This window comes from Neoarius graeffei, chromosome 14 (assembly GCF_027579695.1).
Source record: "Neoarius graeffei isolate fNeoGra1 chromosome 14, fNeoGra1.pri, whole genome shotgun sequence".
In the NCBI taxonomy this organism is placed as follows: domain Eukaryota; kingdom Metazoa; phylum Chordata; class Actinopteri; order Siluriformes; family Ariidae; genus Neoarius; species Neoarius graeffei.
Window position 1 is genome coordinate 426,872 of NC_083582.1, and position 19,838 is coordinate 446,709.

Sequence of the window (19,838 nt, forward strand, 5' to 3'; positions counted from 1 at the left end):
TGCTCCAGAAATAATCAAGAATGTATGTTTATATTTGAAACTGACAGCATATTTGCAGCTTTTCAGTGATATTGTGATGCGTGAAAATTTGCTCCTTATTTTTAGCGTTAAGATGCTAGAGGTTAGATGGCGCACATAAAAAAAAATCTGTCAACCTCTAGCTGGCTGGAGTATTGTTGTCTAAACTTAAAAAAAAATGGTGGATTTCAATCAAGTGAGATCTGAAAATGGATTTGCGCCAATGGCTGGTGAAAAAGGGGGAGAAAAGGGTTAATGAAGAGGCTGCATCAAATCCACCTAAACAGAAGGCAGTCAGTACTTGTGATGGAAGCCCATCAGGAGACAGGCGCATCAGTCTCAACTGAAATGTCACTGTTATGAGTCTCACATTGACAATAAAGATGATATGTACAGTAAGAGTGTTATTTTTTTTTGTAAAATGATTTTAACAATGATTTAGCATTTCCTATACATTTATTGGCCAGCTTCACTGTCAAAAAAGCCCAAAGTCTGTCAGCTCCAGGGGGGCTTTACCTCCCTGGCCCCACACCGGGGCTCCGCCACCACCTTTTATTTTTGAAAAGTGGAGAACCCTGAAATAACTACATAAGATCAAAAGAAAACATTACTATAAGATTGTTTTAATATATGTGGTCATATATGAACAATAAGGATAAAAGTACAGGTCATTTTCAGCAAATACATAATAAGCACATTTAATTTGACAACTTTTAAATCATGGAATGTCTCTGAGTTAGTGTACTTGTGGGTCTGAAATGTAACTGAATAAGTCAACATTTTTCCACACTGTGAGCAGTGATGCGTGTTGGAGCCAGTATTTACCCTTTGTGTTAGTGTGTGTGTGCACCTTCTACTGGCCTGGAGTGTATTGTGTCCAGGGGAACGATAAAAATACCTAGCTAGGAAAGGACCAGGTGTGGCTGATTGGAGGCAACAGCTTCTTATGTCTGTCTCCTGCTGTGCTCCAGTTTACCATCTTGTAGGGGTGTAATGGTACATGTATTCGTACCGCACTGTTTCGGTACAGGACTTTCGGTATGATGCAGATGTGTACCGAATGCAATTTTTAACAGTAATTAACATAATTTAACTGTAATACATATGTTGTTAGCATGAAGAACTTCAAATGTATTGAATTTATGTCCAGGTTTTTGTGTTGCACCTAGATAATCATTATAAATAACCGCGACGCCTCCTCCTCTACCAGTTAGACAAGGCTGGTGTGTATATAACTGTAACCAGGATGACTAGTTGCATTTAATGCTGTATACTCATTTGTTTTCATCCATGTTTCTGTTAAACAGTACATTAAACTCCTGATCAGTGATGCGTTCATTAACAATTATTGCTTCAGATATAAGAGATCTAATATTTAATCGTTCTACGTTTAGATCAAAGGTGCTGGCAGTGGCTGTACAGTCAGTATGATCTAATTTTATATTAATTAGATTACTAGAACAAACTTTGAGTATTTCTCCTTTTTTGTATAGCTCGGGGAATAGACACAGTCTCAACATAGTGGAACCTGAGTGATGGCTCTGTGCAGCTAGCAGACAGTCTGTTTAGTCTGTTTGTCTGCTCCCTGTCCTTGGCTCTGGATTGTCACAGATTAACTAGGCCTGTTCTGAGACTATGAGCTATGCTGTGAGAAATGAGAGCAGAACCTTCCCGAGTGGGATGGATACCGTCCTGCCCTAACAAATTTGTTGTTTGATCTTTAGCTGTGTGAAGACATGAACACAGAGACATCCAAAGATGGAGGGACGTCAGAAGTCCGTGTGAAGAAAGAGGAGACGCTGGAGCTGAATATCTCCAACCATGGAGACGACCTCGACAACCCACCTGAATGTCTTTCCATTAACATGGAAGATCATGACAATAAAGGCTACCTCTGTAAGACATCAGCCCTCTCTGGTGCTCAGTAACACTCACTGTTTATTCTACCCTACACACTAACTAGTGCACTTAAAGTCCAATACAGTACATTTGGGATGTAGCCTCAGTCTCTGATTATTTAATCAACAAACTATGACAAAATTAAATTGAATTTGATATTTTTATTGATAGTGTGAACTTTGTCTATAGAGAGTGTAATATGGTAGCAAGGAGTGAGAGAAACTAAGTAATTTTATTTTATATTAGGGCTGTCAAACGATTAAAATTTTTAATCGCGATTAATCTCATAAAATTATGTAGTTAATCGCAATTAATCACAAAAAATCTTTAAACATCTGTTTAAATTGTACTCAAATACATTTCTACATCAGAGCAAACATTTGAATATATGCTCTGATGCTCCATGTCAATTATAAGGCTCATCTTTATGACAGACAATATATAGGCCTAATTCACAAATATTTGGCATTCGGGTTTTGATATTAGATCTAGGCATGCAGCATATTCTTTCCAATGTAGCCTATCAGACATCTGTTGGGCATAGGCTATGTGCAAAATACGATTTGGAGAAATAACAGACTATATATTTTTTTCTCAACTGTAATAGCTGCAAGGTATATTTCGAAGAGCAAAGAGGAAGTAGTTTGACGCCTGCAAGTTCATTCAAGTGAAGCAGTAGGCTATTTGGAAATCGCTAGGCTACCTACAATCTACAGGTGGAGATAAGGGAATGTGCGCATTCCCGATCGTAGCCCATCAGATATCAACACATTTCACCCGGTAAAGTGAAAATAAACGGTACTTGCACCGCATCGCATATGCAGACTACAATTTAACTGACCATGTTGCTGGTTTATTTGACAAGTTGTAGAGCTACGTTTTACCACAAAGTTAATGTTATAACTAGCTTTATTTTGCATGCTAGTCACCCGTGAAAATCTGCATTGTTCCTTACCAAGATGAGCCCAATTCACTGTTTAAATACCCTGCGATAACGCAGTCATTTTTTTTAATCGTGATCAAATTAAATTGCATTAACGCACTAATAACGCATTAACTTTGACAGCCCTAATATATATAATATTTATTTTAATTTCCTTAAAATACATTTGTCATTATGAAGAGATGACGTTAACCTGAACCAAAAAAGTGTGGAATATCACACCATGGGTCATGCTGTTATATAAAAATCTATGGCGGGTGATTTTTATTTTCATATAACAGAACAGCTCAAAGTGTATTATTCCCCTCATACCACAGTGATTTGCCAACAATTAAAATTTTTAATTTATTAATGAATGACACGTTGCATGTTTTATTTGTTTCTATTTACATTTAATATTACAGAATGTGTCATTCTCTCCAGCCACTCCTGTGTTTTGTTCTGAGACAAAAAAAAAAAAATGCAAGTTCTTGTGTGACTGAGGAAACCAGAAAGCACAAACTCCTCTGTCCTGAAGACTCCCCTATCATGGGAAACTTACTGACTGATATCTGGGTCTCCTTCAGTAAATGTTAAATAAACCTGTCCTAATATCTTCACCACATTAGAAGATTATAGGTTTTTTTTTCCCACCCATTTTCTCCCTAATGTTGTCATCTGCTAGTACCCACCCACCAGCCAGGTCTCTCTAACCATGTGAGTGAAGGCTAACACATGCTTCCTCCCAGACATGTGAAGCCATCAACCTCCTCTTTTACAAATGCAGCTCATGCTCCATCAAAGGGTAGCAAAACACACCCAGAGGAAAGTGCTATGTGCTCTCTTCTCCACATGCATAAGCTCGCAGAAGACCCCAATTGGCTGTGATTAATACAGGAAAGAGAGAACGCCCCTTTAGTATTCCTCTGGAATGGGATGTTCAATAAGCACATAGGGATGTGATGGACAGGTGTCCAAATATCTGTATATGGATTTAGGGGCATCACAGGTTCTGGATTCGATTCTGAGCTCGGGTTGCTGTCTGTGTGAAGTTTTGCAAGTTTTCCCCCTGTCTGCATGGGTTTCCTCTGGGTCCACTGGTTTCTTCTTAAACAAATTGGTTATGCTTAAATTGACACTAGATATGATTTTTTTTGTAATTAAATATGAATCCAAATGTATGGCATTGGAAAAAATGCCTAGATCTAGAAATGGCAGAATTGTCAGCAAGCTCAAATAAAGATGTGCATGAGGCATTTTACTTTTTAATTCTGTGCATAGTTATTTTTGTTTGTACCTGCATGTAATTTCTTGACAAATTTGGGAAATTCTCTTTCCCAGAAGATAAGGAAACAAGTAGCCAAATTTAAAACAACCATAACCCTGACCAGGCAGGTCCTAAGGATGCCGTAAATATATCTCACAGTGCCACACTCATGTTAATGAATATTGTTTTATTTTGCCCTGCAAGACTGATATCTGACCACTTGTATACTCCCACAAGGAAGTAAAAAATGTATACTCCTGTACCTCATGTCCTGTGAGATCTCAATCCTGATGGACACCTCTAGTCTCAACCAGATGCTCAATGAACCTTACTGGCAAGCTTTCTTCAGATAATCTTTGTACCATACTAATGTACTGTATATGGTCTTAGATACACACACACACATTGTACATACATTTGGGCCTCATTTCTTCCTACTGTGTTTTCTCTATGCCCAGACTGTGAAGTTTGCAAATCCTTCTTCAACAAATGTGAGGTTCATGGACTGCCCCTCTTCATCTCAGATACTCCTGTTCCCATGGGAGTCTCTGACCGAGCCAGACAAACTCTTCCTCCTGGGCTAGAAATCAAGAAGTCCAGTATTCCTGACGCAGGCCCGGGAGTGTTTAATAAGGGGGAGACGATTCCAGTAGGTGCACACTTTGGACCCGACCAGGGAGAGCTGGCAAACCGAGAGGAAGCCAGGAAAAGTGGAGACTCCTGGGTTGTGAGTTTCTCACAAATTTATTATAAAGACTGTATATTTGTAAGTAACAACTAGGTGAAGGTAGCTCCAGTTAATATCAATTTCTTCTTGCCAAAGATATGTGGAGTAGGGGTTTAAATCACAAGTTCCTACATCGATTCTTTTAGCCAGTGTGGTGGAAATTCACCTGTTAGTAATAGAAATACTAGTAACATCTGAAATAATGTTCAAGCAAATATTTATTTATTGTATAATTTTAAAGTAATTATTCATGAAGAATCACATAAAATCACAAGCCCAGGTAGTCATTAACATAGGTCCTCCCATAACTACTTCTAAGCATGGTCAGCTTCCTCTATTACACAAGATATTATTCATCATCATAGTTTCCATCAACATTACATAATGGTCTGTTTTCCCAAATATAGCTGAGAAAAAATGTACTAAGTTTTCCTTGACTCTGCTGCATCCACGGCAACATGGTAGCTTCACACAACCCCACACACACAAAAAAAAGAACTTATCCATTCACACCTTACAACAACTTTCTTTTCTAAACATTGAGGATAAACAGAGAAGCATGACACTAGAGGATTTGAACAGATACTGTTAACTATAATTAATGCTGAAGTTAATATAAAACTTGTTACCACACCAACAGGCCAATGATTTTTGATACCACAAAATTTACCACAATGCGAGTTGATTTGATGCTGGGGTATGCAGTTGGTATGACATTTTACACAATCGATTTCATTTACATTAATTCACACATGCAAACAAAATATAATTTGAACATCAGTTCAGTGAGGATTGATTAGATTTGTACAGTATATACCTGGTGTACTATGTGCCTTATTGTGGGGAAGATGTTCCAGCTGAGCCCTCTCAGACAAGGGATGAGAGGTGTGAGAGGCACAGAAGGACTATTGGGGAGATTGTAAAACAGACAGACATTCAGCCAGAGTCTGATGTTGGACCTTTAACTGAAGCTGATTTGATGTTTTGAGTGACCTTGCTGAGGAACAGTGTTCAGACATCACATTAGACCCATGTTTTAAGAAGACATGTGAGGGTACAGTCTTTGCTCCTGCACTGGGAAAGGAGGGGTACTTGCTGCAGAATAGCCTTCTGTACAGACAGAGTGAAGAGGTTTGCAGCTTATGGTCCCACAGAAGTGCAGGAAGGAAGTGCTTGAGCTTGGTCACACTGTACCATGGGCAGGTCACTTGACTTACATGAAGTCTTTGCAAAGAATCAGTAAGCGGTTTTATTGGCCAGGGCTTTATGAAGATGTGAAGAGTTTCTGTAAGTCCTGTCCTCAGTGTCAGCTGTCAGGTGGTAAATGTTTTAATCATGCCCGTTTGATTCCCCTATACACCCCGTATACACTCCATTTGAGAGAATTAGGGTGGACATAGTTGGACCTTTGGAGAGTAGATCAAGAAATAGGTTTGTCTTGGTCATTTGCAACTATGCTACAAGATACCCTGAAGCCTTTCCTTTTAGAGAAATCACAGCCAGACATTTAGCCACTGCCATGCTCCAGCTCTTCTCTAGAGTTGGTATACCCAATGAGGTGCTAACAGACCAAGACCCCAACTTAATGAGCAAGACCCTAAAGCAAGTTTATTTAATATCCTTTTTATTGTCATTGTACAATGTACAACGAAATTCTATTTATCTAGTGGACCATATAAAAAGACATAAAAACATAAATGGGTCATAAAAACAGACATAAAAAAAGATTATTATTATTAGTAGTAGTAGTTATAGTAATAAAACACCATAAGACAATAAAAGGTGAGGTAAAAGCCATAAATGGGGGACAATCACAAGAACAGTAAATAAAGTGCATATTTCACAGGACTGATCATATTGCACATCCAAAGACATATTGCACACCCCAAAAGATCAGTTCTTAGAGTTTAGTTCTCTAAGAGCACTTGGATAAAAACTGTTCTTAAGTTTGGAGGTGTGAGTTTTTAAGGACGTGAAGCACCTCCCAGAGGAGGGCAACAGAATGGAAAGATGGTAACCAGGGTGTGATAAGTCTCTAATGATGTTGGTTGCGCGGCGGAAGCACCATGTCCTGTAGTGTTTGTAAGTTCCAATGATTTTCTGTGCTGCTGTGATTACTCTCTGCAGGACCTTCTTGTCAGCTGCTGTGCAGCTCACAAACCACACCAGCATCCCATAGGTGAGAATGTTTTCAATAGAACAGCGATAGAATGAAAGAAGCAGCTGATGTGATATGTCCAGTGTTTTCAATGTCCGAAGGAAATACAGACGCTGCTGTGCTTTCTTCACCAGGGCAGTCATATTTGTAGACCATGTGAGGTCTTGTGATGTATGTGCCCAGAGATTTATATGAGGAAATACACTGAACTGCATCACCCCTAATGTATAGGGGAACAGGGCCTTCACATTGTCTCCTGAAATCAATGATCATCTCCTTGGTTTTGGAGATGTTGAGTGCCACATTATAGCTGGAGACTTTAATAAGACCAATCTTAAGACTGTACTCCCGAAGTTTCACCAGCACGTGAAGTGTCCAACAAGAGGGGAAAGGACTCTCGATCACGTGTATTCCAACATCAAACATGGTTACAGAGCCATGCCCCTCCCCCACCTTGGACAGTCAGACCATCTTTCCTTGCTGCTCATCCCTGCATACCCCCCCCCAGATGCAGATTCAGGCCCACCACAAAGACTGTAACAACTTGGCCTGAGAATGCACTCAGCGAACTCCAGGACTGCTTTCAACACAGTGACTGGGACCTATTTGAACATCAGGACCTGGAAACGTTCACAGAGACAGTTTTGGACTACATCAAGTTCTGTATGGGAACTGTATCTGTGGACAAAACCATCTGGGTTTTTCCAAATCAGAAACCCTGGATGACCAGCCAGGTTCGCTCACTCCTCAAGGCCCGCAACACTGCCTTCAGGTCAGGCGACAGAGTCCTTTACAGCACGACTCGAGTTGACCTGAAGAAAGGGATTAAAAAAGCCAAAGCGGACTATAAAAGGAAGATAGTCCCACCTCGCCAGCAACAGACCACGAGTGGTGTGGCAGGGCATACAGAACATCACCAACTTCAGAGGCGGTGATGTGACATCAGGAGTCCTGAGTAAGTTGCTGGCAGAGGAGCTCAATTGCTGCTTTGCTCACTTCGAATCTCCGCAGTGACACTCACTTGCTCTAGCCCTGCCCCCACCCCATCAGATCCCAGCACCCCTCCACTAGAAGAGCAGGAGGTGAGGCGTGTGCTCCAGGCAGTGAACCCCAGGAAGGCTGCCGGTCCGGACGGAGTACCTGGCAAGGTGCTCATAGCATGTGCCCACCAGCTATCCTACATTCTCTGCAGGATCTTCAACCTCTCGTTGGCTCAAGCAGTCATCCCTACCTGCCTGAAGTCAGCCATAATAATTCCCATCCCAAAAGAATCACCCATAACCAGCCTCAATGACGACCACCCTGTTACCTTCACCCTGGTAATTATGAAGTGCTTTGAGAGACTGGTCCTTCAGCACATCAAAGACTGTCTCCCCCCCCCCACTCGACCCCCACCAGTTTGCATACCGGGCGAACAGATCTACGGAGGACACCATCACCATAGCTCTGCACGCTGGGTTGAGCCATCTGGAACAGCAGCAGAGCTATGCAAGAATGCTCTTCATAGACTACAGCTCGGCATTTAATACGATCATCCCGGACATTCTGATCACAAAGCTGGACATTTTAGGCCTCCCCCCTCTCATGTGCACCTGGATTAAGGACTTCTTGACCAACAGGCCCCAGACTGTGAGACTTGGGCCCCCACCTTTCCTCCACACGTACACTGAGCACCGGTTCACCACAGGGCTGCGTGCTGAGTCCCCTCCTGTACTGTCTCTACACCTATGACTGTAGTCCAGTTCACGGCGACAACATGATCGTCAAATTTGCTGATTGACACCACAGTGGTTGGGCTGATCTCAGATGGAGACAAGACAGCCTACAGGGAGGAGGTTCAGAGGCCTGCGACCTGGTGCTCAGTAAACAACCTGGCTCTAAACACTACAACGACAAAGGAGATCATTGTGGACTTCAGAAGGAAGAAAAGTGACCACCTCCCCCTCTACATCAACGGCGAGTGTGTGGAGAGGGTTCATGATTTCAGATTCCTGGGAGTCCAGATCTCTGACGACCTCTCCTGGACAATCAATATCTCAGCTGTTATAAAGAAGGCTCAGCAGCATCTACACTTCCTGAGAGTCCTCAGGAAGAACAGTCTAGACCAGAAGCTGCTGCTGGCCTTCTACTGTTCCTCCATTGAAAGCCTGCTGACGTACTGCTTGTCCACCTGGTACGGAAGCTGCACTGCTGCAGACAGAGGGAGGCTTCAAAGGACAGTCGCAGCAGTGCAGAGGATTGTTGGCTGCCCTCTCCCCCTCCCTGACAGACATGTACACCACCCGGTGCATCAGCAGAGCTCGGAGCATCATTAAGAACAATTCACATCCTGCCTCCCAGCTTTGAGCTGTTTCCTTCTGGGAGGCGCTACAGATGTATTAAAACAAGGACTACTAGAATGAAAAACAGCTTCTTCCCGAGAGCCATCACCATATTGAACTCTAAGAGAAAACAAATATAATTTCGACATTATGCAAAACATCTGTCACTGTTGCTTTTACATTCTGTGCAATACAAATAATTTATTATTTATTCTGTACATAGCCTTCCATATTCATACTTGGATATAAGACACTTTTTATACATATTTCAATTTTTGTAATGTTTGTGTGAGGATTTAAGGTTGCTTTTTTTTGCACTGGAAAGGGAGAAGCTTCTAATCTCGTTATACAATTGATTGTAAAATGACAATAAAGGGCATTCTATTCTATATTCTATTGTATTCTATTCTAGGTTGTTCATGGAGCACCACTCTGTTAGTCTGCGGACCTCGTCCCTGTATGCAGATTCAACACCATTGTGTATCAGACCAACTACAGTAGTGTCATCTGCAAATTTAATAATGGTATTTGTGCTATAGGTTGGTATGCAGTCATGTGTATAAAGGGAAAACAGGAGAGGACTCAGTATGCACCCTTACAAGGCCCCAGTATTGATTGTCAGAGAGGAGGAGTGATAAGTCCCCATCCTGACAACCTGAGAACGGTTGGTTAAAAAGTCTCTGATCCAGCTGCACATGTGCTGATCCATGCCCAGGTCCAGCAGTTTGTTCTCCATTCTGCTGGGTATGATAAGATAGCCTTTATTGTCATTGCACAATCACCCATACAATGAAATTGACTTGCCACAACTGAAGTTGTATTAAAAACACATAACATACATAAAAGCGAGAACATATAAAAATACATAACATAAAAACAAGAACACACAAAAACAAAATATTGGTCATGTCATGAAAATGGAACAAATAAGATCATGGTAGTCAAGTTATTGCACTTCATAAAAATAGCAAAGAGCATTTTAGCAACCCATGTGTGTATTAAGTGTCCTCACAGCCCATGGAAAGAAGCTGTTTTTCAGGCTGTTTGTTCTACTCTTTATACTCCTGTACCTCATTCCAGAGGGCAGCAGGCTGAGCAGGTGGTGTCCGGGATGGAGGTGGTCGCGAATTATCTTCCTGGTTCTGGAGAGGCATCAAGAGTTAGCGATGTCATCTAGGGAGGGCAGAAGACAACCAATTGTCTTTTCAGTTAACCTTATCACCCTCTGCAGCCTTTTCTTGTCAGCCTCTGTGCAGCCAGCATACCACACCGTGATGGAGAAAGCCAGCACACTCTCGATGGTGGAGTGGTAGAAGGTCACCAATGGCCTCTCCTCCAGTCTGTTCCTTCTGAGGACTCTCAGGAAGTGGATTTGCTGTTGGGCCTTCCTCACCATGGCTGTTGTGTTAGCTGACCAGGCAAGGTCCTCAACCAGGAGAGGTCCTCAATTTAAAGGTGCGGACCATCTCCATGCAGTCTCCATTGATGTAGAGGGGAGTGGGGTCAGCTTTGTGCCTCCTGAAGTCCATGACCACCTCCTTTCTTTTCTTGGTGTTGAGAACCAGGTTGTTTTTGGCACACTACTCTGCCAGCTGTTGCACCTCGTCCCTGTAGGCCGACTCGTCCCCTCCAATTATGAGCCCCACCTAGGTGGTGTCATTCGCAAATTTAATTATTGTGTTGGTGGGGTGGGTGGGAGTACAGTTGTGGCAGCGGGGGCATGGCCAAGCAGCAATCTGTGAATGGAGGGCGGGGTCAGGGAAGGTAAGTGGCTAAGTCATTCCACCTGCTGTCAATTAGTGTGTGTGTGTGTTTGTTACAGGGATGGAGCATAAAAGGAGAGAGAGAGAGAGCAGAGAAAAGGGGCTCCCTCCTGACCACAATGCATGTGTGCATGTTGAGTGAGTGAGGTGAAAGCTTAAAAGCTCAATAAAGTGTTTGTTTGTGTGTGAATGTCAACTCTCACCTGCCGTGCTTTTGTGCTGCACCCACATCAGGAACTGTTACAGTGGTGCCGAAACCCGGGAGCACAGAAGGGAACCACCCCATGGAGTCCTCCCCATTCGAAGCGCTCATCCTTGCCCTTGCTACCGCCCAGCAGAACCAGCATCAAGCGCTGATCACCCTCCAAAAAGAACAAGAGCAATGCTTCGAAGCCTTGATGCTGGCCCAGCAGGAAGATTGCCAGGCGTTCCGGCACCTGCTCGCGTCAGCAGGGGCGTCGACCACCGCTGCCGGCACCCTCACGAAGATGGGACTGCAGGATGATCCAGAAGCGTTCCTCGCCCTCTTCGAGCAAGTAGCCAAGGCGTGGGGGTGACCGCTGGAGCAGTGCGTGGCACGCCTCCTCCCGCTCCTGACTGGCGAGGTGCAGCTCGCAGCACAAGCAGCTCCCTGCTGACAGCTGACTGATGTATGCTGACCTGAGGAAAGTCATCCTACAGCGGGTCGGCCGCTCCCCGGAACAACATCACCAGCACTTCCGGACGCTGGCGTTGGTGGTCAGCCGGCCGTTTGCATTTGGCCAGCAACTCCGGGACGCCTGCTGGTGGTGGCTGAGGGCGGAAGACCGCGACGCTGACGAGATCATCGATCTGGTGGCACTGGAACAGTTTATCTCTCAACTTCCGGAAGGAACAGCGGAATGGGTCCAGTGTCATCGCCCGGCGTTGCTGGAATGAGCCATCGAGCTGGTGGAGGACCATCTGGAGGCGGCTCCAATGACAGGCAGACAAGGTGCCTCTCTTCGCTTCTCTTCTCTCTCTCCCTCTTGTCCCCCCTCCCCACCCTGTTCCCCTGCCATGGAGGCTGTGGCTGGCTCCTCCCCAGCCAGCCCATTGCACCCGTGGTGTCCTCCCGTCTCCCTCATCCATGTCTGTGTGGTCTCCACCTCAGGTGAGTGACACCCATAACACCAGTGCAGAGGGAAAGCCTGGGCCGGTGTGTTGGCACGGCGGGGAATCGGAGCATCTCCAGAGTCAGAGCTCTGCAAGGGAGGTGGGAGCTGTAATCCGGATCCCCGACGCGCCAGAAACCGCCCCCGATCGGGCCTGAACGTATTGCATACGAGTAAGTATTCAAGGGGATACATATCACGCTTTGGTGGATTCCGGTTGTAATCAGGCCTCATTTCACCAACGCCTGGTGCAAGGTGAGGCACTGGTGGATAGTACAAGTGGTGAAGGTGTTGTGTGTGCACGGGGATGTTCACAATTATCCCTTAGTGTCTGTCCGTATTCTATTCCGGGGCCAAATGCATAAAGGCAGCGGTTAGTCCTCATCTCACCCACTCGTTGATTTTGGGTACTGATTAGCCAGGGTTTAAAAACTGATGGAATATTTAACATGTAGTGGGTCCTGCACTAGTAGGTCATGGGAAGATCCCGGTGTGGCGTTGACTGGAGAAGCTGTCACAGAGCCGTCTATGTCAACGCCGCATCAGAGTGAGGAGCAGCCAGCTCCTCCTCCCTCTCTCGGTTTCCCATTAGAGCAGTCGCGAGACAAGACTCTGCGGCATGCATTTGACCAAGTGAGAGTAATTGATGGTCAAACTCTTCAGCCAAGTGCGGCATCGACCTTCCCTTATTTTACTGTTATTTAAGATAGATTGTACCAAGTGACGCAGGACACTCAAACTAGTGAACAAGTGACCCAGTTGTTAATCCCAAAGAGCCGTAGGGAACTCCTATTCCATGTGGCTCACTTTAATCCCATGGCTGGACACTTGGGGCAAGATAAAACACTAGCCCGAATAATGGCCCGGTTCTATTGGCCAGGGATTCGCAGGGATGTCCGTCGGGTGTGTGCGGTGTGCTGTGAATGCCGATTAGCAAATCATGCAGCCAATGCGCGGATCACCCATTGGTATCTCGCCCTCCAGCCATTTAAGTTTGAGGTGATCCACAGGCCGGGGGCACAGATGGTGGTGGCGGACTTCCTGTCCCGTCGGAGGGGGAGTCAACTTCAGGCCGGACAGTTTCCCGGCCTGAGTTGGGCGGTGTGGGTATGTGGCAGCGGGGGCGTGGCCAAGCAGCAGTCTGTGAATGGAGGGCGGGGTCAGGGAAGGTAAGTGGCTAAGTCATTCCACCTGCTGTCAATTAATATGTGTGTGTGTGTGTGTGTGTGTTTGTTACAGGGATAGAGTATAAAAGGAGAGAGAGAGCAGAGAAAAGGGGCTCCCTCCCAACCACAACGCATGTGTGCGTGTTGAGTGAGTGAAAGCTGAAAAGCTCAATAAAGTATTTGTGTGTGAACATCAACTCTCGCCTGCCGTGCTTCTGTGCTCCACCCACATCAGGAACTGCTACAACAGTCATGGGTGTAGATGGTATACAGAAGAGGGCTCAGCACACAGCCTTGTGGAGAGTCAGTGCTAAGCATGAGGGTGGAGGAGCTGTGGGTACCAATCTTGACAGTCTGTGGGCGGTTTGTAAGAAAGTCTTTGATCCAGGCACAAGTGGCTGGGGGAAAGTCCAGGGCAGCCAGCTTGTTTACAAGGATGTCAGGGATGATGGTATTAAAAGCCGAGCTGTAATCGACGAAGAGCATCCTTACGGTGGTCCCCGGCTGTTCCAGGTGGCTCAGAGCAGTGTGGAGGGCTGTGGAAATGGCATCATCAGTAGATTGGTTTGCTGTGTATGTGAAATTGATATGGATCAAAGTAAGGAGGGAGGCAGTCTTTAATGTGATGTGACTTTAGTCAGTCAAAGCATTTAGCGACTACTGGTGTCAAGGCAATGGGTCTGTAATCACTGAGATTGCTGGTGGTTGAGTTTTTGGGTATGGGGATTATAGTAGCTGACTTGAGACAAGGTGGGACAGTGGCGTGTGTCAGGGAGAGATTAAAGATCTTAGTGAAGACTGCTGAGAGCTGGTAAGTACAGAATTTGAGTACTTCACCAGGTACTCCATCTGGTCCATCAGCTTTCCTTGTGTTCACAGATCTGAACACATGCCTCACTTGATGTTCCTGGAGTGTGTGTGTGAGCTTGCGGCCTGTGAGGGGTGTGTGACTGTGTGAGGCCTCATTGCCTCAAAGCGGGCAAAGAAATGGTTTAATTCCTCTGCCAGTGAGGCGTTGGCACTGATGGTCACAGAGGTGTTGTCTTTATAGTTTGTAAGGTGTTTTAGTCCCTGCCACACTTGACATGGGTTGTTGTTTGACAGATGGTCCTCCACCTTCCTTTTGTAGGCCTCCTTTGCACTTTTAATGCTCTTCCTTAAATCTGCTCTCGCCGTGCTGTACAGGGCCTTGTCACCTGTCCTGAAGGCAGAGTTACGGGCCCTCAGGAGTGACTGAACTTCGCTTGTCATCCAGGGTTTTCTGTTTGGATAAACACGAATGTGCTTGTCCACCGTGACATTATCCATACAAAACTTGATGTAAGACAGAACAGTGTCAGTAAAGCCCTGTAAGTCCTGTTGTTCAAGGGTATCCCATTCTGTGACAGCGAAGCAGTCTTCCAGCTTGGAGAGTGCACCCTCCGGCCAGGTTTTTACAGTCTTTATGACTGGCTTAGTTTTCTTCCTGAGGGGACTGTATGCAGGGATGAGGAGCAGTGAGAGATGGTCAGACAGACCCAGATGTGGGAGGGGGACTGCTCTGTAAGCATGCTTCAGATTAGAATAGACATGGTCCAGTGTGTTAATCCCTCTGGTGGAGCACTGTACATACTGTACAAATTTGGGAAGGACAGTCTTTCTTTAAGCATGCTTGATTAAACTCCCCAGCAAATGATTTGTACTCCCTCAGGATGAACTTGCTGCTGTCTATTAACAATGTCATGTAGGTGGGCGAGAGCTATGCTAACGTTAGCATTTGGTGGAATATAAACAGCAGTAATGAGTACCACTGTCAGCGCTCTGGGCAGATAAAAAGGTCTGCAAATGACTCTCACTGCTTCTATGTCAAGAGAGCAATGGGTGTGTGTGTGATCTTACTGTTTGTACACCAGTCATTGTGAACATATACACACAGTCCCCCTCCTCTGCTCTTACCGGAGTCTCCGTTTCTGTTGTAGCGATGAGCGGTACGGCCCGCTAGCTGTACTGTAGTATCCGGGATCAGTTGATGTAGCCAGGTCTCCATGATGATCAGCACACAACAATCATGAACAGAGGGGTTTACTGCAAGATATAATTCCAGCTCGTCGATCTTGTAAATGAAGGATCTTGCATTGGTCAAAAAGATGCTGGGTAATGGGGGTTTGAATGGCTACTTCCTTAGCCTGGTTAGCAGGCCTGCTCGGCAACTCCGCTTCTGCTTGCGCTCCCTCCGCTGCTTGCGCCACTTGTAGGGGCCGACAACAATCCACGGAGATGCTGGAGCTCTTGCTATGTCCAGCAGAATATTGTAGGTCCGCTGGAAGTCACTCGTGACTGCAATCTGGCATCGTAGTCCAATGTTCAGGAGTTCTGTGCGACTGTAGACGTGTGTGGCATGACACCATGTTCTAAAGCACACTACACATACAAACAATACTAGTGCATTACACATTGATGGAGAGCTGAGAGCCGCAGTGTCTGTGCGTGCCGCCATCTCGCTTGTATAACAGTGAAAAAAGGATCATGTTAAATGCTGAGCTAAAGTCCAGAAACTGCATCCTCGCATATGTTTTAGGGTGTTCCAGATGGAACAGATTGGTATGTAATGCTGTACTAATGGCATCTTCTGTTGACCTGTTTGCTCTATATGCGAACTGGTGCTTGTCCAGGGTGGGTGGGAGAGCTGCTTTGATGTAACTCAAGACCAGCTTCTCAAAACACTTCATAACAGTGGGGGTAAGAGCAGCTGGTCTGAAGTCATTTAGGCTGCTAATACAGTATATGTCTAATTAGGTATGGGCACAATAGTGGGAGACTTCAGACATTTTGGGACAGTGCATAGAGACAGGGAGAGATTAAAGATTTTACATAATACCTCTGCCAGTTGGTCTGTGCAGTCTCTGAGTGCTCTCCCTAGTATACTGTCGGGACCAGCAGCTTTCCTGGTGTTCACACCACGGAGCACTCTCCTGACATCATCAGTGTTGACATTCAGTGTCCGGCTGACCGCTGTTGGTATCAGCTTCTTCCTAGTCTCTGCATCACCCACCTCAAATCGAGCAAAGAAATGATTCAGCTCCTCTTCAAGAGAATCACTGCTGCTTGTTGTTATATCATCTCTGCCTTTGTACTTAGAAAGGCATTCAGAACCTCTCCATGTCTGCTGTGGGTCTCCACCACTGAAGTATCCCTCTATCCTCTGCCTGTAGTCTGCCTTGGCCCTCCTGATTGCTCTCTTGAGAGTGCACCATCCTGGCAGTGCTGTAGAGATTGTTGTTTTCAGATCTAAAGGCAGAGTTGCGCTCCAGCAATATTCGAGGGGAGAAATTTCGTGTAAAGTCGGCGGTTAATCCTCGCCTTACCCACTCGATAATTTTGGGGACTGATTGGTCGGGATTTCGGGAATTAATGACTCATTTAGTGAAGAGTGGGTCCTGCCGTAGTTCAGCAGGGGAGGTCCCGGTGTGGCATTGGCGGGAGCAGCTGTCACAGAGCCGTCTACGTCATCTCCGCATCAGAGCGAGGAGCAGCAGGCTCCTCCTCCCTCTCTCGGGGAATCCCTCATGGATTTCCCGTTAGAACAGTCGCGAGACGAGACTCTGCGGCATGCGTTTGACCAAGTGAGAGTAATTGATGGTCAAACGCTCCAGCCAAACGCCACCCCGTCCTTCCCCTATTTCTCCATTATGAGAGAGAGATTATACCGAGTGATGCAGGACACTCAAACTAAGGAGACGGTCTCACAGCTTTTGATTCCAAAGAGCCGCCGGGAATTGGTATTCCAGGCGGCTCACTTTAATCCCATGGCTGGATCAACTAGGCACGGCTCGCTTTTATTCGATACTGGATCTGACAGAGGGTTATTGGCAGATCCCCTTGACTCCATTATCCTGAGAAAAAACGGCGTTTTCCACACCATTTGGCTTACACCAATTTGTCACACTTCCTTTTGGGCTGTTTGGGTTGCCCGCTACGTTCCAGCGGCTTATGGATAGGGTCCTCCACCCCCATGCCACCTATGCAACCGCATACTTGGATGACATTATAATCTATAGTAATGACTGGCAGCGGCATTTGCAACATCTGAGGGCCGTCCTTAGGTCGCTGAAGCGAGCAGGTCTCACGGCCAACCCGAAGAAGTGTGCGATTGGGCAGGTGGAAGTACTTGTATCTGGACTTCCACTTGGGCAATAGGCAGGTGCGTCCCCAAATTAATGAGACCACGGTGATTGCGGTCTGCCCGAGGCCCAAGACCAAAAAGGGGGTGAGACAGTTCCTGGGGCTGGCTGGCTACTATCGTAGGTTTATACCTAATTATTCGGACGTCACCAGCCCGCTGACTGATCTCACTAAAAAGGGGGCACCAGATCCGGTCCAGTGGACGGAGCAATGCCAGCGGGCTTTCTCTGAGGTGAAGGCTGCACTGTGTGGGGGGCCACTGTTACACTCCCCTGACTTTTCTCTTCCCTTTATGTTGCAGACGGACGCGTCGGACAGAGGGCTGGGGCGGTTTTGTCCCAGGAGGTGCAGGGGGAGGATTGCCCCGTGCTGTATATCAGCAGGAAGCTGTCAGTGCGTGAGGGTCGGTACAGCACAATCAAGGAGTGCCTAGCCATCAAGTGGGCGGTCCTTGCCCTCCGCTACTACCTGCTTGGACACCCTTTCACCCTCTGTTCGGACCACGCGCCCCTCCAGTGGCTCCACCGCATGAAGGATGCCAATGCGCGGATCACCCATTGGTATCTGGTACTCCAGCCCTTTAACTTCAAGGTGATCCACAGGCTGGGGGCGCAGATGGTCGTGGCGGACTTCCTCTCCCGTCAAGGGGGGGGAGTAGTCGGCTGCAGGCCGGACAGCTGCCCGGCCTGAGTCGGGCGGTGGGGGTATGTGGCAGCGGGGGCGTGGTCAAGCATCGGTCTGTGACCGGAGGGCGGAGTCAGGGAAGGTAAGTGGCAGAATCACTACACCTGATGTTAATTAACCTGTGTTTGTGTGTCTTCCCAACGACCATGCCCTATATAAGGAGAGCAGAGGAAGAGAGCTCTCTCCCCAACCAGACGGCTGATGTGTGTGCGCGTGTGTCTGAGCGTCTGGGAGAGTGAATACGCTGAAAAGTGGTATAATAAAGAGTTTTTGAAAACTCAGTTCTGGCCTGCCATACTTCTGTGCTCCACCCACCCGCACAAAGTTCTACACAGTTCATTCATGTTCATTCCAGCATCCACTTCCTGGTTCCGGGGGGAAACCGAAGGACCATAACATTCACTGTAAATAGGCATGTTTGGTGGGGAACTGAGGGAAGGGTCCATTTTTAGAAGGGGTATTTTCCCCTTCTAAAAAATAGCCATATTTTACATATTTACAGCCATTACAATATTTAGCATATTACAGCCATTTTTGTAACTGTACAGAAATGTTTTGAATGAATGAAAATGATTTTCTTGTTTATTTTGTTTTCTTATTTGAGTCATTATTTTGTGAGAATTTTGTTGACATTGAGTTCATTGATTATTGTGAATGGTGTAAGCCAGTTTGGAGGGGTTACAGCTAGCTTTAGGCTGTATTAAGCCTCATAGCCTCAGTAAGGTATGTCTGTAAGGTGGTGAAAAGTTTGTGCAAGGTTCTTTAGCAGCATAGCCTAGCAACTTTATGGCTATTTTTGTTTTGTATTGTTTTTATTTTGCCTTTTTTTCCTGACATTTTTTTGTTATTGCACTGTTTATATTTGCACCTTTTCAAGAAAAATTATTTAAAAAAGACAGTTAAAAAAAGGTGCACTTTTATTGGAAAACGGTTTCTGCCTCTTTCATTCACTACGTTTACATGCACATAGAGAGAATCAAATTTCTGCCGTTGCTCGACTGAAATCGAAGTTCAAAATGCCATGTATACACCTTAATTCGGCTGAAATTGAACCGAACTTGATTTCTCGGAATCGAGCTACACGACCTAGTTTATGCGATTTCTGCCGAGCTACTTTGTGCATGTATACCCTATCGAGCTAGTTGTCGAGCTACTTCCGGAAGTGACGAGTGACGAGACCACAAGCGGGAAACACAACAGCCTCGGTCGGCATGACAACGAATCATGACAACGGCATGAATCTTTTCTTTTTGTGGCATTGTTTGCACTGTTAAAATTTAGCTCACTTACTGTATCACCAAATACATCTGTACAGCTGTTGCATAGCTGTGAATTGTGTACATAAACAAGTCATTGTATTTGTGTGTGTATATGTCTAACATCTGAAGAATGTCAATAAAAACAAAACAATTGAACTTTTTGTGTTTATTAAGACACAAGTTAAATTGTAAGCAAAAAAAAAAAAAAATTTTTGTAAGCAAAAAATGGACTTTAGAAAAATATTATTGTGCAAAATAAGTTGTCTTACAAAACAGTGGTCTGCGCCGGACAGTTTGTAGCCATAGTCTGTTAGAGCAAGCCTAACAGCTTGAACACGGAACTGCTAGTGTTGCCAGATT

The 19,838-nt window shown here is 45.5% G+C and overlaps 1 protein-coding gene across 4 annotated transcripts in view; it reads left to right on the top strand.

Moving 5' to 3' along the window:
• The window catches only part of LOC132897861 (zinc finger protein 271-like), a 101,189-nt gene that overhangs the window by 49,763 nt on the left and 31,588 nt on the right, over positions 1 to 19,838 (top strand). For 2 of the 4 annotated variants that reach the window (XM_060939105.1, XM_060939106.1), the window contains exons 2-3: positions 1,743 to 1,914; positions 4,565 to 4,833. In XM_060939105.1, the coding sequence (XP_060795088.1) occupies positions 1,755 to 1,914; positions 4,565 to 4,833 (429 nt within the window). In that variant the 5' untranslated portion in view covers positions 1,743 to 1,754. The other 2 variants (XM_060939107.1, XM_060939108.1) reach the window with 2 other exon arrangements.